The following is a 22,406-nucleotide window of genomic DNA, read 5'->3' as shown; positions in this document are numbered from 1 at the left end:
TTGCCGTGCTCACCCTGGGAGCTGCTGTGTCCAGCAGCAGCGGTGGCGATCGCGAACGCTGAAGCCGGTGACATCGTACAGCGAGAGTTCTCCCCTGACGTGACTGAGGGAACCAGAGACATTAAAAGACGTGCCTGCAGTGTATACACACACTGTCACTGTGTATAATGTGTGTGTGTGTGCACGCTGTACCTCCGGTCTGTCTGTAGCGGAGATGCCGCGGCGTTGAAGGTGAGCGGCAGGGAGACATGTCGCCCGGCTCGCTGCTGGCCGGTGATTCAGGAATAAATTTGTCCAGAGATACTGACTCCAGGACAGCTGTTAGGGGAAAGAAGGCCACACCTCAAACATGCACATCTGTGACATGATGCGACACAAGCTCGTATTCTCGTCCTGAACCTCTTTTACTGCTTTTCTGTGAGGTCCGACTCAAACTCTGTGTTCACAGGACGAACTTGTATCAACACCCCTAAAATTGCGTTGGAGGTCCTGAATACAGCAGACAACAACAGGTCAGCACAGCAGAGACTCACTGTGACTGAAATAAAGAGTTAAAGTTAAAGTTATCAGCCTGCACTAATGTTGAACTGTCGGTTTGTGAAGGATGTTCCTGCTGACAGATTGATTTTTGTAATGTGGTTTTAATTTAGCCGATTTCTCCAACATAACTCCAAATTCATTCATATTAAGGCGTTCTCACTCTTCACTTGTTTCATCTCTTCGTGGCTCGTATGTCTGGACTGCTGGTAAATTTCGTTCATACCAGCAAATTGGTGAATGATGCAAATCGTCTTAAATCACTAAAATGTGCCACTTCAGTACAAATCTGTTCATATGACGCTCAATATGATGCATTAAACCTGATCCAAATTATTTTTTTAACCACTTGGGAGCAGAAACGCGTACGTAAACGTATTATCATCTCATAACATTGATGTTTTGTGTGAACAAATAATTGTCTATTTACACATCCAGCAGACACGGAGCACCATTAGCATGAGTTCAGAGTCCTGATTCACTTTTCTTTTAGCTCCGCTTTGGAAATATCTGCGCCTTCAGCTGCTAGCTGCTAATCGCTAACTTCATCTGAGCAGGAACAACTCTACAGGTGCTGAAAACAGCTGCTTTCTGCAGCTGGAAACCAGGTCGATGAGAGCTAAAACATGGTAAATGCTAAAACAGTCAGTACAGCCGAGTCAGGTGACACCTCTCGCGTTATACAGTCATGTGATCCATTCTTTGTAAAAAAAAACAAAAACAAAAAACATACTGATTAGTGCAGCTTTAAGTTCTGCATTCAGCCAGTTTTAAAGTTAAACCAAATACATACTGTACATACATACATGACAACACACAACACATACATTCATTCCAAATGTGACCTAAAAATACTGCGTCAACAGTCTAACCCGTGAATGAGCGTTCATGTTGTCCATGTGCGTCTGTGGCCTTCTGGGTCACGAGCTGCTGTGTTTTGGGTGTTATTGGAGGGCTCTCCACTTCACCCATTCAATATGTCATTTTCCTCTTAGGAGGCACTCTGGCTGCCACGTAAGAGCTCCATTTATCTCTTCATTTTCTTTCTCTCCTCCCCAATTTGCTGTCAGAGATTTTCTGACCTAGCGCTCCGCCGCTGTTTTTATATAGTGAACAAGCTGTCAGCTGGAGCCAGATGGTGATCTAAGAGCATGATTATTCCTCCGTTGGGTAATGGTGACCCATTTATGTGTCTCACTCCCTCGTCTGTTTGGGTTGGCAGGCCACAATCAGCGATGTGTCGGAGTCAAGGATAATATTAGTAATAAATAAATCATATTCGTGCTGGAAGAATCTGAAAAACAGTTTGTAAAGCACATTTCGTAACAGTACACCAGCGTGTGTGAGTCGACACTGAGGTGTGTGCCCACACATGTGCTGATGCTCATACGGGGCTGACAGAGTGTGAATCATATGCTTTTGTGTTCCGGCTACATACCCCTGCGGATGCTGCGCCTCAGCTTCCCACAGAAGGCGTCGAGGCGAGGCAGCTCTCCGCTGACGTCCTCCCCTGCAGCTGGGCTCGGCTCTGGGGAGCCGGGCCCACGGCTGAGGTCCAGCGGGGCCTTGGTGCAGATGGGGGGCGGGGAGGACACCCCGGAGGCCTGGGGGAGGCTGGGAGAGCGCGTGGCGGTGGGCGGAGGGGAGGAGAAGCCAGAGGGGGGCCTGGTCGAGCCAGGGGGAGGGGAGGAGATGGAGGGACTGTGGCTGGAGGTGGGGGAGTTGGCTGCAGAGGAGGAGGGGGTGGTGGACAGGTCCAGGGCTCCTGCTTTCCCACTGATCGGGGAACTGAGGGAGAGCTTGCGGCAGTGGACGGGGGAGGAGGTGCGAGAGGGGATGGAGAGAGGAGGAGGGGAGGAGAACTTGCGGCACAGCCTTGGGGATTTGTTGTTCAGGGGGTCGGTTCCCCACGAGCCCTGGTTGGTGGCGAAGAAGAGCTCCAGAGACCTGAGGGACAGGAGAAGAGCTGATCTGCAGATCTGTCTCTGACAAATGTGGCTACAAGTGAATCAGCAGTCCTGCTGACGGGATTTACTTGGACTGGTCCAGTGCAAGCTGTGTGATCTTCAGACTGTAGTCAGGACAGAGGGACATGATGGACAGACGATCACATGAATGCTGCTCGATCCTGGGACAGTGACAGGAAGAGGAGGAGGACGAGTGCATGGCAGGGATGAAAAAAGGAAGAATGAGGAAATGGAAAGATGGAGTGAATGTATGAGCCATGAGTGGGTCTGTTGTATGAGAGGAGAGAGGAGGACGATGACGACGTGCACATGAGTGACATGTACCTGACAGGTATGGAGGTGAACGGCTTCTTGTAGATGTCGGCCAGCTTGTCGATGACCACGGCAGCGGTGGTGAAGATCCTGTACGTGTGGAGGAAGGTGTTGAGGAAGTCTATGGAGAGGAACCTCAGGTCTGTCAGCCGCTCCAGCAGACGCTCCACGCTGGCGTATCGGATCTGCGGGACTTTGCAGGAGTTGAGCGTCTTGCTGAAGCAAATGTCGACGTCATCTTTGTGCAGCCGAGCATCAGACCTGAGAGACAAACATGTTAAATCACTATGTTCAGTCAAAGGACGAGGCTGCAAGTGTTTCATTGTCTTCTTCTTGTCAATAAACCACAAGAAAGACTAAAACATGTTAGTCTGTTTCTCAATGCTGACCGACTTCCTGTTTGTGGCTCTAAGCTCATTGGTTCCTACTACAGCTGCTAACTGTAGTTTAATCAAACGAACAGGAGGAAATAGAGCATTTGTTGGGACTATTTTCAGCGGCGGATTAATCCACATTGTGTGCTGCAGCGAGTGTTTGTGGCAGCAGGACGGTGTGTGTGGGACTGAGTCAGTGTATGTGTTCATGGTAACGAAGGAACATGTCAGCCAGAGCATCAGTGTGACTCACTGATGTGTTTTTAATACATTTTGGACAACAATGGAGCTCTATGGCTCAGAGGAAGAAGATCTATCAATGGCGGATACATTCACTGTTGGTTTTGGTGTTTTCATGGGATTTGTAGATATTAAGAAAAATGTTATGAGAGTTATCCTTTAAATCATCAAAATGTTATAAAATAGATGGTTGTAATGCTAAAAAAACACACACATTTAACTCAGTTTTGAGTTTCATTACACTTGTTAACTGTCCTGTTTGTTGACAATGGGACAAAAATCCAAAGAGATTATAAAACCTATATATAATTCTTCCTTTTCTATACGCGCCTCAGACCATCAGAAATCCTTGTCTCTTACTTGATCATGTGTGGCACAGAAACTTTGGAGTTCTCCTCAAACACGCTGGTCATCAGGCCGTTACATCGGATGTTATCAATGCACTGAAGCAGAGAGCAGAGAAACACTCGGTTCAGCTCAGACCACCACGCCGATCCTCTGACGCAGCTTTAAACGGTCACACTCACCTGGCTGATGTCGCTGGTCCACGCTGCCTTTTCTTGGCGAGACGGAGCCAAGAGGACAACAGAGAAGGACTGGCCGTCAGGAGGCTCCACCACTATCTTAAACTCCAGGTGGCTGAAGCCTTGACCTGCTGCGTTGTCTGCAAAGGTGAACACGCGGTCCACGTCTCAGTTAACAGCAACCGTTAAGGAACAGGACGTCTGCGTTTGATATGATCTGGTGTAAAGATACTCACAGTCCTCGTCGCTGGCATCGAGTTCTTCAATGAGCGTACACTCGATCAGAGACAACGCTCCTCCTTGCTGTTAAGGGAAGTCAGATTTTTAGATTCTTTTCACTCAAGCTGTGGGGAGACGTTTTGGGAGTAAAAGGCTTATTTTGCTTAATCAAAACTGGTGGTAAACCTGTGTCCATCGGGATTTTGGGAGACTCTGTTATGCTTGTTTGCTTCAGAGATGCCGACTGGTACACCAGCTGGAATACTTTCTGACTTTCCGCCTATTTGGTCTCGAATTGACTCATTACAGTTTAACAAAACCTTATTTGTATTCATCCACGTTCAGACAAACAAATATTTAGCTTCTGACAGAAATCTGAGAAACACTCGTCTTAGAAACTCATTTAATAATCAGCTTATTTCATTCATAAATAACCATACATGTGATTATGATTGATTATACTTGATAAATTTAATAAAGGCAGCAGCAGATTGTTTATATGATTCAGCATGAATGCATAAAAGTACTAGTTTCCTTATTTTATCATTTTAGACCCTTAACATCGTCCTTTTAATATCCTTACAGCAACTTAGACCATATCTGATACTTTACAATGAGCTTTATTACAGTATTTTAAAATATTCCCTGTAATATTTCTCAATATTGTATTTAAGGCACGTGAGTTTATGAACATTCAACTTTCAAAAAGTTTAAATGTATTACACAGGAACATAAGTCCTGTTGTAGCTGCAGCATTAAGTGAGCTTTTCTTTCATAACAGAGCATACTGTTTGTCTTTTCGTCATGAACTGAATAACATTTGTTTTATGAGAATTAATGACAGATGAAGAGTAAAACAGAAACTTGCATTGATGCAAGTCAGGATGATTATTAACTCCACTGCAGCTGGATGGATATGTGTGGACAGGTGAGGCTGACCTTGAGCAAGTGAAGCTTTCCTCCAGATGTTCGAGTGCAGATGAGGAAGTGTTTGGTAAACAAGAAGCACTGTCGCTCTCCTTCCTTCCTCAGCGAGAGGGAGCCCAGGCGGACCTTACTGAGCATCCCCCGCTCACTGCTGGACGGCAGCTGGACGAGGGAGCCTGGCCATGGAGTCACAGTCAGGAGTGAGAGAGGCGACGGAGCAAAAGAGGCGGGCGGGCAGGTGTGGTGGAGGAAGCTCACCTTGTCTGACGAAGGTCTGACTTGTGTCTAGCAGGATGTCGCAGCCCTCCACGATCATCCTCTCTATGGCCAGATTCTTCCTGATGTTCTCGGTGTCACTCACCTCATCATGCATCATCCTGACAACACGGCCAATCATCGTTAGCGCCCACACTATCGCCATCCTTCACTGCACACCTGTGAAACGTGCACATACTCACTTCGACAGCTCCTCCAGTTTGGATTTGGCAAATTCCAGACTCTTACGCTCCACATGCTCATGAGGTGTGTGTGCCAGCAGCTCATGGAGAGTGATGATGTATCGCGGAATCTAAAACACAGAATAAAAGCACAGTTTATATATCTATAAAAAGATGAGACGTTTGGCTGAAGCTGCTTTTTCTTAAAACATCGGCGGATGTTTGAAGTTTGTACGTGGAAGCGGGAACGCTACCTGGAACATGGGATACGTGAGGAACGTCTCCAACATCCGGCCCTCACAAGCAGCGTTGGACTCGTACTGTTTCAGCAGTTTGTCAAAGTCTCTGTTCTGCTTGCAGTTTGCCAGGACCTGCAGGCTGTACTGGTGGTTACGCACAAACTCCTGGTAAATGTTCAGCATCGGCAGCAGGATGTCAAACAGGTCCGCTGGGTGAGAAAAAGAAAACCTTGAGATAATAAAGCAATTGGTGACCATTAGCATTTAGCTCAAAGCACCACTGCGTCACGTCTCTGCTGAGACTTTACAGAAACCATATTGTTGCTTGGGAGGTTGGAATAAGGGAAATCAGTCTAAAATGATTCCAAAAAGATCTGCAGTAACGTAATAGATGTGCAAACCGTAAATAATCAGCTAAAACATGCATGATGATCTGTATGAACAGACATGACTGTAAGCTCTGCAGTCCTCACCCAGAACGAGCGTGGGCCAGTTAGCGATCCGAGCTTTCAGACCTTGATGGAAGATCTCATGGAGAAACATGATGGTCTCACTGGAGAGACAGAGAACTGGTCTCAAATCACTCTAAATCAGTTTCCTTCGGTAACTACAGACTAGTGCAAGAAATTCGGCGTTAAACACACTGAAAAGAAGATGATTGCACCTGTTGAGGAAAATGCTGCTGACGTCATCGTGGCTGATGGGAGGTTTCTTGGAGCTGGCCGCCATGCGGAGCGGCCTGAGGAAACAGTTCACCAGGATGGAGAGCTGGTGGACGTATTCTGTCTCTGTTTCCACCATGTTGAAGACGATCTGGTTCCGTTTTCTCATGCTTTCGGCATGGGGGGAACAGATGTAGTCCTGGACGATGATCTTCCACTTCCTCCGGCACAGCCAGCCACGCATGAAGCTTTGCACCTGCACGGCCAGAGCACACTAGGTGTCTCCCTTCGGTCTTTTTTTTTTCTTTGCTCCACGTTATTCTGTGAAACCGACAATTTACCTTTTTGATCTTTTTAATATCTGGGTCTTCCTCCTCTTGGTTGCTCTGGTAAGGCTGCATCCTCTCCTTGGTTTTGTTCAACACTACAATCTGACACAACAACAGTCTCCATGTGAATATGCTGGCACAGAGGTTAAAATATTCATGAAACCACTTTGGAGTTTCAGAAAAACAAAGGTCTCATTGCATGATAAGGAATTAAAGGTCTGGAGTCACTGGAGCCCTGCTGGGCTTTAATTTAAGAGACACACACTCTGAACTCGAGTGTTTTCCCATCATGCCAGAAGCATTTGCATGCTTTGATCTGCATGTGCTCCATCTGAGCGCCCGTGCACATGCACGCGTGCCTGACAGTGTGTGGATTTATGTACGCATGCACACGCAGATGTGGACGCACTCATGCATACCTCAGCTTTTAGCCTCTCGATCTCAGTGTCCTGGTCCTCCAGCTGAGTGCGAAGCTGATTGGCTGCCACCTTCTCGGTCTCCATGATCTGGACCAGGTGGATGTACTTCTGCATCAGGATCTCGCGCTCGATGATGATGTCAGAGTAACTAAGGGGAGCATGGGAGAAGCACAGGAGCAGCGTTTGAAGACAAGTGGGCGAGCTCGAGACAAAATCAGAGCTTCATCTGACAGTTCACGTCGGTCACAAGCTGGAGCTCGACCCGACATTATGTGTACATGCATGCAGCATGCAGTAACATGCAGGTGGTGCGACGAGCATCATGTTTTCGTACTGAACGTTCAGCTGAAAAGAGGAAAAACAGCGACAGAGAGGCAGCGAGCACAGAAATAGAGGTCGAGCGGCGAGATCAAGTCTGTGATGTAACCAGTGTAGCAATACAGCACCAGTGTGACCTAAATGTGAACCGCTGCGAGCAGAACACGTCCACACACACACACACACACACACAGACACAGACACACATACACACATACACACACACACACAGATGTTAAGACAAAATGGGATAACACGTGGTAGTTATGTCAAATGTGGATCAGCACAAAAAGCAGAAAACAGAAAAACTGTTTGAGTCTCGGGCAAGTTATTAATTCCTGAGAGGTGTAGAATTAGTGTATGTTGAATATGCAGGACTCTCAGCTGCGTGTTTGAAAATGAGAGGCTGTATTAGCAAAGATCAAACTGAAAAATTATTCAGATCCAAGTTGAGTAAAAGTACAGCAGTACTCTCAGCTTCATGCAGTAAAAGTACTGTCTGTGCAGTAAGATGTTTCCTGTCATTCTATGAGAAGTTATTAGATTGTTGATACTGAAGCATCATTTTTAGAGCAGCATTTTACTGTTGGAGCTGCTGCAGGTGGAGCTGCTTTCAACTCAGCATATACAGTGAGCTAGATAGCCCAACCTGGGGGTCAGGCCCCTCCAAAGGGTCACCAGATAAATCTGAGGGGTCATTAAATGAATAATGGGAGCCTTTCGTATTTATTTTCTGAACTTCTGCTTTTTGGGCTTTTTTTTGGGACCACAGTCAAAAAGGTCGAGGCTTTAAGAACGGAATCATGTTCTTAACATAAGATTTTAATCTGAAGCAACTATCGCTGTCGGATGAACAAAATGGAGTAAAAACATTCCCTCCAAAATGCAGTGGAGTAGAAGTATTAGGTAGCATATGATAGGAATAATCTAGCAAAGCACAAGTACCTCAAAACTGTAATCAAGCACAGTGCCATTCATTGCAAATGAAACATTAAAAGCATGTTACCTGGCCTGCTGGATGAACTCCACCCACTCATTACAGTCCGACTCCTCCTCTGTCCGGAGCTCCAGAGGTTTCTGTCCATCGTGGCCAAAGACGACCAGGAAGTAATGCTGCAGATTCAGATCAATAATACAAAACATAATCAACAAAGACACGATGAGGACAGATTAAGATAAAACCTTGGGGGGCAGCCGGCGGAGGGTCACAAGGTTCGATTCCCCCCACCAGACTGGCAGAAAAACTTGGGTGTGGTGGAGTATCCCCTCCCCCTCTCATTAGCCGGCTGATGTGCCCTTGAGCAAGGCACTTAACCCCCCCATATGCTCCCCGGGCGCCTGACGCGGCAGCCCACTGCTCCTGTGTGTTCACTGCATGTTGCATGTGCATGTGTGTGTTTACAGTGATGGGTGAAATGCAGAGAATAATTTCCCAGTTTGGGATTAATAAAGTGAATAAAATTTAGAAAAAAAAAAAAATAATGATCCCTGAGGGGAAGTCCTCAAACTACCCAGCAGTACATAAAGTTATTCAAATGAGCTCCACAGTCATCAATCAGTAACATAATAGATGTGACTCTGAAATGGGGAGTTTCTGCATAATGAGCATATTCCAATATTTCTGTACTTTCAGAATAAAGCAGAGGGATTATACCTTTTTGTACATAAGCCTCTCTCTGTGTGTACATAATGTGATGAGGTCTAACTCAGCAGAATGACTCATTAAAGGGAAAGTGAAGGAGAGACTTTGGTACCAGGTGTCATTTATCCATCGTCACTGTAACGACAGCTGCAGTTTTCTCCTCCATCACTCAGTCGAGTCCATTTAGACACTGAACAGAAGCCGAAACATCCACAACACCAACAGAAACACGTAAATCAATGGCTCTGACTCACATGAACGTTTACTACAAGAGAACAAAGCAGTGCTAATGTCAACATTTCAGTCCTGGCATCATGTTCAGTGACGATCGATGCTTCCTGCATCACTCTGCCCACTTTAAACTTGATGCTTGCAGATCAGCATGTGACCACATCAACACATGCAGAACTTCGTATTTGTAAGAGCAAATATTTAGCGCATCTTTGTCGATCAGTAGCTTTCAGCTTTGACTGACAGTCATCAGATCAGCTGTGACTCACAGTACGTTACTCTCTCCTTAAAGGTGCTCGAACATAATCTGATCATAATCTGACAACCCTGTCACACACGGCTGCCTGCTGAGCCGTTTGTACAGGCCCAGCTTAGTCTGAACTGAACGCAACAGCTTGAACCAGCGACAGACTGAACAAACCACCGAGCAGAAATCAGTTCAGACGTCCTGGCAGCATCGCAGTGATGCACTGCCAGCTACAGGGAGGTACTGATACTCTCAATTGAACCCTGTTTTTGCCTACATTTAGCAAATCAGTGCCATTGAAAGTCAGCTGAATTAGCTGTTAGCAGTTTGCAGCGCACACATGGATGTTCAGACAACTATCAGGGAAGTTCTGAAGCATCTTCTTTCTTTGATTTCTGCGCAGATTTATGGTCGTCGCTCTCGATGAACATCACAGATAACGATATCCTCAGGAAGTGGAAGTCACACTGGAGCTAAAAATACATGTTTCGTGTCTGCGTGGTAAGATTTGACTGATTTCTGACTCAAATTCACCTCACGCACCGTCTTTGCCTCCCCTTCAGCTCTCCTGTTAGTCCTTGGGAGGCTTTCTCTTTAGACAGCTGAATGTCAGTGTCTAGACCACATCCCATAATGTCCTGATGGTTAAAATGCTTTCCTGAAGTTAAATGAACAAGGAGCAGAGAATATTTTGTTCCCCTCTTCCCCCTGATAATCAGTCTGATCATTGGTTCATTAACTGTAGTGGATCTCGTCTGAACTGTCATTAATAAAACAGACACTTTGGTTTTGGAACGAATATATGATTTGATTCAGGATCATCGCTAACTGTTAACTTCCTGAGGACGCTCCTGATCAGGAGGTTACATCCTCCACGAGGCCACGAGGCCTCTGGGTCATTAACCTACATGGCCGCCATGTCTTCGCAGCACCACGTCCTCCCACTCTGTCAAAACACATTAACAGCGACGAGCCGTCGCGTGGCTGCACATCAGATCACCTCCAGCATCGCTGCACCAATATCAATGATCTAATTAGGTGATTTACATGAGTGGCTCTGACAAGTGTTTGGACAGTCAAACGATAACGCTGAGAAATGACGTCACCTTCCGAACAAACGCGAAGCAACACGGAAACACGTTCATCTCAGAAAAATATAAGCATGAATCTCCAAGACGCTGCAACAAAAAAGCATCATGACAACCTGACCTGACAGTTTTCTTTTCAAGACTTTTAAAAAAGAGTGAATTTAGGGTCAGAACTGACAAAAAATCAGTGAGATCTTTTCTACTCGAATCCTTATTTGGCAAAAATTGAGATTCCTAAATTGATGCATGAATTCTACTGGGCGCAAAAGCCCGCACTGCATCTGTGATGCGTCCGTTGGGGCTGACTGCTGCCATTCAACGCGTGCAAGTCCACCGGGCGCATTTCAGAAGCGACTCTCATTCTGCGCAAAGCAGATCGAAACAGGAAGTCTGACACAGAATCAAAATAAAAGCCCCTGTTCAGACTCCTGATCGTACAAAGCCTGCTGACCCACAGCAGTATGAAGGAAACATGCTTCTGGATGGAGTCAAGCCAAACCACCACAGAAAGATCCCAACAGGAAGAAGATATCTGCAGCTCAAACTTCATAAATAACAACGGAAGATTAAAGCTGACATTTATTCTTGAAACCAAACGTGTAATAATGATGACAAAGTCGGAGAATTAGATCTTTTCAGGTGATGCAACAAACTGCTGCGTTTTAATAGTTCAGTAAAACTTCTGCCAGCTGTCACTGATAAACTTTCAAGACTTGTTCGAAGAAATGAAGTGATTGTTAATTAATTATGATCAACATCTCCTGCTGCAATATTTAGGCTCAACGGAGACTTCAGTCATTTTAATCCTCCATCCTGTTCAGGCCATATTCATATTCATGCGTGAATACACTCCTAAAGCTTGTACATTATAGCAACAACAGAAACGGATGTACCGACCATTTGTGTTTATTTCTGACTTTCTTTTTTAAGCGGAAGACAATGGATGGATGGATGGATTTATCAGCAGACTCTAAGAGAAAAGTAAACAGGAGAGATGCTGCGAGCCGAACGAAAGGCCTCCAAAAAACAAGATAACATTTGTTCCCATTTGTTTACTGCTGACTCTCAACAACTACTGTAGTCTTTAAAATTTTAAATCCTAAATATATGACATATGTTAGACAGATAGAACAGATATTTAAATTATTATATTTTCAAATTTTTCTGCTGATAAATGGACATTTGTTCGGTGTTTTCGGACTTTTTGCTGACTGAAACAAAGTAAAACAAAGCCAAACACTGACGGCGGTGCTTTGCTGCATATTTATTCTTACGTCTGAAAGTATGCGTGGCTTCGAGGCTGCCTCGGGGGGGAAAGTAGGCCTGTATAGTAATGATGTAACGATAAGCGGGTGAGAGACACTTGCTAGCGTGTGCCGGCTACGGACCAGAGAGAGGCTTAAGGGCTTGTGTGTGTGTGTGTGTGTGTGTGTTGGGGGGTTTACATAACCATGGAGGCTTGTACGGCTCCTCGCATTGCTAATGCGGCTTCCCCGGCCACAAGCCTGCTTTAAGCTGGAGGATAACAATGAGAGACAGACAGACAGGGAGACAGACGGGGGGAGAGCGACAGACAGAGGCAGCTTGGAGGCCGGCCGTGCACTCAGCATCACGTACAGTCGCTGAACTCAGCTCGTCCGTCTGCCCTGCACAGACGCCAACATGAGAGCCGATACCTGCAGCCAGCTCTCAGCATCACTTACACAACAACGCGACGATGTCGCTGTGCTTCATCGTTCGCTTCATGGACTTCATGGACAGTGTGGACTCGCTCAGCTGGACTACTGTTAATTCAGCTTCTGCCACAATGAATCCTTTGCTAGATTCTTCTTTGGATCCGTATCCTCTTTTATTTCCTGTTTTTAAGCGTCGGCTTTAAAAGGAGACACAGGTGCCATTTAGTTCAAGCCCATGCATCATCCCTCCTCACTATAGCTGTGACTTATGTTTGATCTGAGTGAGGCCAAACATCTCATCCCACATGTGATTAAAGACTGCTTTCTAAAACGTGCACCTTCCAGGAATACATATGTAAAAGAAAAAAAAAAATTCATGATGACTGAGTTTTCTTACATGCAGGAATAAGTTAAATGTGTTAAATGTGAGCAGCAAACTCCATCAAGCTGTTCTTTAAGTGTTGTGCAGTTCCCAGTAAAAAATGCTTTAGAAAAAAAAATGGAAATTATTTCTGTGTCGTTCAAACAGCACATTGATTTGTTTTTTTGCTTCCAGCCGCCTGTTTTTGTGCTCATCTTCACTTTAAGCATTAAAAAACCTGGAAGAAACACATAAAATTAAAATAAAAAAATCGAAAAAGGAGTATTTCCTGTTGGCTGAGGTGGAAAAGTTAAGCGACAAGGAGGCTGCAACCTTCCTCACGTTCGTACATGAAACTAACAGAAATCTCATGTTTCCGTCATGTTTTCTACATTTTTTGCTGCAATTTAACGTTTGACTGGCGCTCTTTTAACGCCGTCCTCACATCGCTTCCTCGACTGAAAATGAGCTCCACCAGCTGTTTATCTCCATGAATCCACTCCTGATATTCACAGCGGCACGAAAATCTGATTTTCTTTGCTGATTTGATGAAATTCTGCTAAAATGTGAGTCAGACCTGGACCATTTCTGTGGTTATTTTGCAGCACGTGTTGCTGGATTGGACGGCAGTGTCGGCCGCTTTCCTATGGTGATCCCCTGATTTCTTTGAACGTCAGCAGCAGGTCAAAGTTTCCACTTATCTAATGAAACATCAACATTTCCAGGATGGATTAACACAGACATTTGTGCAGATGTTCATGGTCCCCAGGGGGTGAATTCCAGTAACTCTGGTGATCCCCTGACTTTTAATCTTTGTTTCTCTGTCAGTTAGTAAAACAGATGAAAAGACTCGAATCTCTCCTGCAGATAAGCCAAACTCGCTGCTCGAGTGTCTCATTCTGGAGCTTCACGCCATGATTGAACCTGAGAGTGGAGATCTTTGAGTTTGAAGCGTGTTAGAAATGAAGCATGGTGGTGCTCCAGAGACGCTCTGGCCTGCAAATCATATTCCCCTGCTAAAAATACCAGTCCAACTGAAATCATTCTGACATCGTCTGTCAAAACAGCCCAGTTTTTCTCCTTTATTGTTGTGTTCAAAGCTTATCAAGTTTGCCTAAATGTTTGATTCTTGTTTTTATTGACCTTCGCGCACAGAGAACGAACAGCGGCCACTTTATAACCACGCCGCTTCCCCCCACGTACGACTGTAAACTGGCTGTGAACGCTTTTAATTTATTTATTGTTTCGTTCTTATGTAACTTGACAGGACAGCGATGCACTTGTGCTGCTTAACAATGCATTTCTTCAACCTAATGAGGCCAACGTATAACTTCAAGGAAAGAATTGTGACAACATGCACGCGCAAACAGAACAGTTTGCAGTTTGAACAGTTTGAGAAACTCAGTGATTTTACGAGTTATTTGGCGTCTGTTGCACACGTATTACACTCAGAGAAAGGCAGACAGATCCCACTCACAGTATAGTAAACTTCCATGCCATGAACAGCACAGGTAGCAGCAGTGTGCACTGGACTCTGTGTGTGAGGTGCACTTGTGTTGACTTGATATTCAGACAGTGACTGCAGGCAAAAGGACCAGCAAGGATGCTATTCTTAGTCGAGCACAGCAGCATCCCAGAGCAGCACCACATGTTAGCCACAAACTCAGATACAGACGGCATTACGTGCTCACAGTCAGTTCTGCACAGCCCTGCTTTAATATCCAGAAATATATAATGAGAGTTAACGTATCCAGATCAGCAGCACTGAAGGGGCTGTTAGCTACGCCGGACTCGGCTGGTCGCTTTAAATGTCGTCAGTTATTAGACCGAAGCTGCGAATTTACCTTCATCGTCACTTCAACAGACTCCAGCTAAGATGGAAGAATGCTTTTCAGAGAGCGATCGAGTCTGGAGACTAACACGTGAAGACTCGGCACAATAACCACAGGCCTGTAATTCACTGAGCTGCATCAGCTTTGAGCTCGGCTTACTGCACGTTTCCACCTCATCAGGCAGCAAATCACAGCGGTAAATGTTATTATCACTCAGTCCTGTTCAGATCTGATAGCCTACTTAACTCATCTTAGACTAATCTAATGGCGGGGGATGTTACAAACAGCGTGTTCACAGGTTAAACACAGCCTGTCCAGGTGGGGTCTGTCAGGAACGGCCCTCGTAGACCAATGTGTTACCATTAAATATGTTTGGCTGTTATTTGCTTCCATCAGTAAAAACACCTCTAATTAGAATTATTATAATTATTAAAGGGATGAATGATAAAAGCAGCTTTAAGAGGATGAGACTGTGCTCAGCAGAACAAAAGAACACAGAAGCATATTCAGTATGCTGAGATCAATATACTGATCACAGCCATGTTAATGAAGGAGGTTGTTATGAGCACACTGAGCCTCAGAAACGGGCGGCTGGATCATTAATGCTGCAGAGTATCTGTGAGGACAGTAAACATCAAATGAAGGCAGTTATCAGTTGTTCCCGAGTGCTTTGATGCTCCCTGATGTCCGCCTGACTTTAATGCTGCTCCATTAGAAACCTGCCGTCACAATCGCAGCCTTCATCAGCCGGACATCATCATCATCATCACATTAAACAATGGCCGGCCGTCTTTGTTACGATCAGTCTGGATGTCAGACGCTTCCTCTCTGCTGCACCGTCATGCAGGAGTTACTACGCCATGACGCCACCGCAGCTCGCTGAAAATCTGCAGCTGCTTTCAGAATCAATTAACCGTTCAAGTGTTTTTCACGTAAAAATGTCAAGATCTGACAATTCGAGCTTCTAAAAATAAAGAATTTGCTGCTTTTCTTTGGGGTTTTAACTGCATTTATGCATTTATGTTTTGCAAAACCTGCAAAACTAAAGACATTCCCACCAGCCACAGCTGACAACTAACAAATGTAAGCATGTTAGCATGCTAACGTTAGCATTTAGCTAACGTTTCTGAAACCAACGATTTCTGCCACCTGGTGAAAAGAACTACGGACAACAAACTGCAAATGCACCACCGTCGGCAGTTACATCTAAATAAAATCAAATATTAATTTCATGAATTCAGCTAATTTTATCGGAGCTAAATGCTGCTTGTATCAACTGCTAGAAATACAGAATGTAGCTAATTTTGCCTCTTTTACCAATTTTTTTTCCAGTTCAGCCCACCCTCGAGTGTGACCACTTCAAGTGTGGTCGGACAACACGCCACTGAACTATTTCCCTCTATCATAACCCCGCCCTCAGTCTTTCTCTTTACTTTGGAGGGTGTTGGACGCTGCTCAACCGAACTGTCCGGTCTGCAGACTGCAGGCGGGCAGGAGGGCATGCAGCAGCCCCCCCAGTGGCTCTAACGCCAAGCTGTCGCACTGCATGGGTCGCAGCTTAACGCCATGTCTTCAGCTTCAGTTTGTGTGTGTGTGTGACAGAGTGAGACAGTTTGGTAGTAACGAACAGATGATTGACTGAACGTTCAGTCCATCAAACTGTGTCTGCTTGGAGGAGAAACAGCTGGTTTCATTTCAAAGACCGTGTGCAGCTTTAGATAAGATCACCCAAATAAAACAAAAAAACTACTGCATCAATAAAAGCATTTTAAAAGATATACAACATGACAAAAAAAAATACTAAAAATGGTTGACTAACTCATTATAAATGTCCCAACAAATTTTTTGATAATCAACATTTTTGTTATTCATCAAGGAAAAACTTCTCCGGTGTTTTATATTATTGTACATTAAATATGTTTCTGTTTGGGATTGAGCACACATTTGCATCTTTGGAAAAGTCTGAAAAGCAAATGTCACTACTTCATAGCCCAAACAAGTAATCAATTAATCAGAAAAACAATTGACTGATTAATTGATAACTAGAATAATCATGAGTTTCAGCCCTGAATGAATCTAAATATATCACCTGGGCTGGTATAGAGATTTTCTTGTAGGTATATGTGCTAGCTGATAAATAACTGCAACACAAACTTGCCTCATTTAAAATCAGCGTCTCTCTTAGAGTTTCTCTTTTAGTCACAATTCATTCAAAAACAAAACTCCAGCATCGATTGGACCATAAACGCAACACATTTGATCCAGAAGTTTAAATTAAATGTTGAACATCTTTACTTTCATTGTCACAACGTTCGAGATCTTCTTCTCTAAAAATGCTTCACCGTGCAAACATCACGTCAGAAATTCTGCCTTTTAAGTTAGAAAACGTCTTCATTTAACGACCAAACTGACAGATTCTGATATCTTTGAACACCTGAACTACGACACGTAAATGCTGCTCTGTGCAGGTGTGTGCGTGAAGGATTACAGAGTCACGTCCTCCTCTGCATCCTGCTAGCAACACCTTCATGTTTGTCGGCAGGATTCACGGCACAGGTGAACACAGGTGATCCGTCCTCTGGTGCACGAGGAGAGTGCACGTTAAAGACCAGTGAATCATGTAAACAATGACAGTTTGCACATAGGACAAAGTGAAAGGCAAGCTGCTCCTTAAAATGACAGATATCGTTATGTAGTGACTGACACCCTCCAGGCACTTTCCTCATTCAAGCAAAATGACAGATGAAAGAGTGTTTCTCTGCGGCAGAGAGGACTCAGGTGTTGATTGTCGGGAAACTGCACCGACTCTGCCGATAACACGGTGATTGCTTTCAGATGTGCAGCAGCGAGCAGGAAATTCAGACAGACTGAATTTCTAACAGAATGTTCAGAAGATAAAAACAACAGGGCACAAGACCTCAAGATTTGCCTCTTATCTTATGCGACGCCGACGGACAAGACGGGCTGCACAGAAAATAATAGGGTGGGGGGAGGCTTAACCTTATGTTTCACTTTCTAGAAAAGCAAAGCCGTCCACAGGATTATTCGCTTTTTCTCTGAACCCTGGGACTAAACGAGACTACAGCCATGCCAGCAGCTCGGTGAGGCTTCACACATCAAAGTCTGCTTCCAGTTACTGCTGATCTCTGTGAGAAAAAGATGTAGAAACCTTTAGTGTCTCCAGAAGGAGCGGCATGACGTCTGATAAATGTCCTCAAGTGATGTCACTTGAGTCGGTTGACGACTACAGGTCTGAAAATGAACCAAGTTCTGTTGGTGTGGAGCTGAAAGAAGTGAGCTGCTGCACATCTCCGCTGTAGGAGACATTAGCCGCTCTGAGACGCCAGCATGGCTGTAGACGCTCAAGTTGCATTATGGGTGATATATCAAGAAAAGACGACATCTCTGCTTCTGCTGCATTGATTTTCATCATGTTCTTTTCAAACAAAGCTAAACCTGTGAGGTATTCTTACAAGCACAGTCGTGCTTTGAGCTAACATGCCGACGTTTAGCAGGTATGACGTTTACCTTGCTAATGTTTGTCAATTAGCTTTAAACACAAACTAGTTTTGAGTCATTTTAATTTGTTTAAGCGTCAGATGGAAAGCCAGAGGATCACCTGACTGATCTGTAGAACAACATGTGATCTTGAGTTATAGAAGAACCTCGTGACACATTTTAAGCGTCTGAAAACTTCCTTTCTTACTCAGCTTCTCGCTCGAGTAGCAGGATCCTGCGTTCGCTAACTATTTCCTGCAAAAGCACCTACTTCCTGACACCAATCAGGATTTAGAAACATTTGAATTAAACTTTTTTGCATACGTAGTTATGAATGTCAGTGTTATAGAAGTTTCCAGCTGCTTTCAGGGGCTTTCTGGCTTTTTGCCTGCTCTAATAAATTAAAATACAGCTCTAATGTAAAGACTGTTGTCCTCAGCATACAGGAAACCAAACCCCAACATCCACCTTTTTGATGTGACCATTTAATCTCTGTTTTACATAACAGAATACACAACAACTGCAGCGGCCTCATCAACAGCTCATCCCGCCTCGTGGACACACATCACATTAACGTCTAACTTGGTCACATATTCTTCACGCTGTGAACATTTGCAGTCTCTGCTCATCTTTTGCACATTTCATCCTCTTGGACTGTACAGCTCTTCTCATTTTAAAACAGATATATGCATATTCTTGACTTGCAGCACTTGCTTCCTTTTCTATCACCATGTTAATGCAGCAAAAATACTGATTCTGAAAGCCGACATCAACCGTTTTTTGACACCTTCTCCTTCCTGATTTTCAGACACAACTTAGAATAAAACTGCTGCAGATCGTCACCACACCGGAGCGTGCGAGCAGGATGATTGTTACCATGCTGAAGCTGTGTTTTCTGCCTCTACACACACAGCAGGTGAAGCCTCGCCTGAGTCAGGGTGTCACAGGTAACGTGTCCAACCGGCCGTGACAGATTACCTGCGCACCAATGAGAAGATTAAACTGATATAATCCAGATCAAATAAGAAGTGAAATAAACTGTGTTCAGATAGGATCTGTGGGCCGAATGTTTACAAGAGCCTTTAACCACTGGAGCATATTATGGGATGAAACACATCTTTACACCCCGCAGCAGCAAAAACAGGAATATGGGTCATTTAAAATTAGCTTTCACAGAACAAATATTTTTTTTATGAGGGCTAATTCCCTTTACAATTAAATGATCAATAGTAGAAGAGTAATATCAATAATTAGTCTTGCAGCCATATGAGAGACGGATCAGTCCCTGGCACACGTTTGTAACGTCAGTTTCAGGCCGAAGCTTCCTGTAAAAACGATGAATGCTGAAGGAAAATGGAACAAGTGGACCTTTAGTCTAGAGCTGAAACGTTTTGTCGCTTAAACAGCAACTATTCTGATTATCTTGTAAGTCATTTTTAAGCAAAAATGGAAAACATTCACCTGTCCCAGCTACTTTCTTCATCTTCTGTGACAATAAACTTTATATTCTTGTGTTTTAGACTGTTGATAAAATAAGACATGAAGATAACACTGATGGTCCTTTTTCAAAATTATCTGACACTTTAAAGACCAAATGATTAATCAAGAAAGCAATCTGCAGGCAAATCGGCAATGAAAACAACATTTAGCTGCAGCCCTGCTTGAGTTCAGATTATTTTATCATCCAGAGGTCAAGAGAGCTCACTGGACATTGTGTTTAAGGACGTCCGTGTGTGTCAGACAGGAACAGAGATGTTGTTTATTTGATGTTTTTAAGGCCAGCTTCTTCCTGACCGGGACTTCAGACGTGTGAGCAGGAAACTTTCCTCTCAGGCTTCAGCGTCATGTGTCGATCAGGGCCAGACAGTCAGGTTAAACAAAACCATCATAACAGATAAAAATCTAATGTTCTTACAAGGGTTCTGTGTCCAGCTGCAACTCGGGATTAGTTTCATTACTGACTAATGAGACAATAATTTCCCTGATTCATTGATAAGTCATTTATTTAGTCTATAAACGGTGAAAAATGTCCATCCCGGTCCTCAGAGTTCAACATGACGTCTTTTTTTCTGTCCAACCAACAGTCAAAAACCCAAAACTGTTCAGTTTCCAGTCATATAAAACAGAGAACGCCTGAAAATCTTCATCACTTATCGAAACAGTTGCCAGTTAATGTTCCAACTAATCAACTAATTGTTTCAGCGCTACTATTCCAGACAGCGGTCTGCAGCTCCTCCACACACTGAGCATGTTTGATTTATACAAATTTAACTTTATTTATATATCATGCACAGACAAACTTGGGATAAACGACTTTACATGTAAATAGACTGTGTTTCAGTGCAGTTTCTTACATTTTCTGCTGTATTTGTTTGTGTAAATAGCAAAACTATAAAAAAAAATTTACAACCTTGAACTGTTCTACAATAATACGCTCAGTGATTGTAACTAAAGATTTAGACGTCTGTGTCATTTTTCTTGTATTTTGAGTTCCTGCCAGCTTTATACTTTAAACTGATGAAATGAGAAGTTTGTGTTGAAGAAAATTAAAAATGAAAAACCAAAGATTGTTTAAAAGATGAAACAAAGACAGAAATGAAGTGAAGCTGCAGCTGGACTCCACAGATGCAGCCTCCACCCTGTGACTAAAATGTGGGTGAACTTCTCTGTGGTCTAACTGGGCCCACCCTGCTCTCCCGGTACAGGGGAGCGGGACTCACCTGCTGTTTCTCCATGGGCTCCTTGCTGATGGCGGAGACCTTGGGCGCCGGTGCCCGCTCGCATGTGCATCCCTCCAGCAGGTATATCCCGGACGGCCTCGTGCTCTGGTCGTTCTCGAAGTAGAAGAGCACGTTCTGGTAGAGGGCGAAGAACTTCTCGGTCCAGCGGCTGTTCTCCGTGGTCTTCTTGCTCAGGAAGCCGCGCTTGGTGCCCTCTTTACGCGCAACCACCGACAGATACAGAGCGTGGCCCTCATTGTACCGCACGCCCTTCTGCATTTTACGCTCACCCGGATTTTGTTTTTATTGTGGTGCCAACTTCAAGCAGTAACCCGGGGCGTCACATCACATCCCCGGCTATCAGTCCGAAGAGAACGCGGCTAATGACGCGGCTCGCAGGGAAACGTAATCCAGGCTTACCATGGCGGAAAAAGTTGGAGTATCCGCGGCGCAGCGCGCATCGCTCTCGCCAGCTCGCAGCGCTGGAGCTTGAATGCGGGCTTTCCTTCCGAGCAGAGCCGCACAAAACACTTCACGACGCCTCCATCCTCCAAACTTTGCCGGGAGTTACCGAGCGCGCGAGCCGCCGAGCGTTTTTCCGTCCAAGCGGAAAAAAACGTGTCGAAGCTGATGGACCGTCAGCAGCGCCAAACAGAAATAGATCGAGGGAACAGACGGTGAAAACAGAATCACGACGGAGATCAGCGCTAATCGGCTTTGACACCAACTTAAAGAGACAGGTCGCTGCAGCCCGCCGCGCGCCGCTGTCTGCCCGCCGCGCCGCGCCGCACGAGCGCACGAGCCCGGGACCGCCCCGCGTGCAGGTGTGCAGGAGCGCGTGAAGGAGCCACAAGTTTCCCGGCAGTATCACAGCCGGACAGGTGTGCTGCCAGTCAGCTGACCGCAGTTTCACCTCAGCAGAGTTAAAGGGGGGGGTTGGACCCAAAGAGAGACTCACACATTTTCCTGTTAGAGACCAGAGCTGGTTCATGTCTCACCAGAATTCAACAGAAAGGATAATGACATCATTTCAGGTGTGTTTTTCAGATTTTGCTGCGTCTCCCTCTTAATTTAATAAATTAATCTTCCACAATGAAAGTTCTTCATCATCAGATGGCTCGGCTGTGAAAACATATAAATATCACATTTCTGACTGTGGTTTTAGACAAATAAGGGTGTTAACACACTCACAAACACACAATCACACACACACAGACTTGAAAGGTGGACAAAAGCAGAAGTTTCTATTTTGGTAAATCGGCGTTATGCTTCAGATGATGGGTGTTTCCTTTGAAACTGTCATTCAACATGAAAGCATAAACAGATGTTGTAGTGCTTTAATAGACACACACTGTGTGTGTGTGGAGACAGATGTTACAGTGTGTGTGTGTGTGTTTCTGAGCTAAGCTGACACAGAGTTTGCCTTCGCTCGTGTTCACGTCCTGCAGGCGGCTGTGCCTGATGTGGTGGCTCCCCCTGTGCGGGGAGGGAGGGGTATTACCTGCGTGACCCACCCCCCCCCCCCCCCCCCCCCCCCCCCCGTCCACGGCTTGTGGACGTCATGAAACAGATAACACACACACTCACACCATCGAAGCCACCATGTA

General features: G+C 44.9%; 1 protein-coding gene across 1 annotated transcript in view; it reads right to left on the bottom strand.

The window, feature by feature from the left end:
* rasgrf2a (Ras protein-specific guanine nucleotide-releasing factor 2a) overlaps positions 1-21,500 on the bottom strand; it is a 30,680-nt gene extending 9,180 nt beyond the window's left edge. The window contains exons 1-18 of the mRNA XM_041959741.1: positions 20,800-21,500; positions 8,511-8,617; positions 7,187-7,334; positions 6,780-6,869; positions 6,441-6,694; positions 6,250-6,329; positions 5,792-5,985; positions 5,559-5,668; positions 5,359-5,477; positions 5,113-5,276; positions 4,191-4,257; positions 3,958-4,094; positions 3,791-3,873; positions 2,829-3,077; positions 2,573-2,665; positions 1,976-2,484; positions 193-318; positions 14-103 (exon numbers count right to left, since the gene is read on the bottom strand). Of these exons, the coding sequence (XP_041815675.1) occupies positions 14-103; positions 193-318; positions 1,976-2,484; positions 2,573-2,665; positions 2,829-3,077; positions 3,791-3,873; positions 3,958-4,094; positions 4,191-4,257; positions 5,113-5,276; positions 5,359-5,477; positions 5,559-5,668; positions 5,792-5,985; positions 6,250-6,329; positions 6,441-6,694; positions 6,780-6,869; positions 7,187-7,334; positions 8,511-8,617; positions 20,800-21,078 (2,899 nt within the window). The 5' untranslated portion in view covers positions 21,079-21,500. The remainder of the gene's footprint in view (positions 1-13; positions 104-192; positions 319-1,975; positions 2,485-2,572; positions 2,666-2,828; positions 3,078-3,790; positions 3,874-3,957; positions 4,095-4,190; positions 4,258-5,112; positions 5,277-5,358; positions 5,478-5,558; positions 5,669-5,791; positions 5,986-6,249; positions 6,330-6,440; positions 6,695-6,779; positions 6,870-7,186; positions 7,335-8,510; positions 8,618-20,799) is intronic.
* Positions 21,501-22,406: the final 906 nt, after the last annotated feature.

The sequence above is a fragment of the Chelmon rostratus genome, chromosome 19 (assembly GCF_017976325.1).
Source record: "Chelmon rostratus isolate fCheRos1 chromosome 19, fCheRos1.pri, whole genome shotgun sequence".
NCBI classification, from domain to species: domain Eukaryota; kingdom Metazoa; phylum Chordata; class Actinopteri; order Chaetodontiformes; family Chaetodontidae; genus Chelmon; species Chelmon rostratus.
The sequence above is the reverse complement of the archived record's forward strand: the minus strand, read 5'-3'. Positions and strand labels throughout refer to the sequence as shown.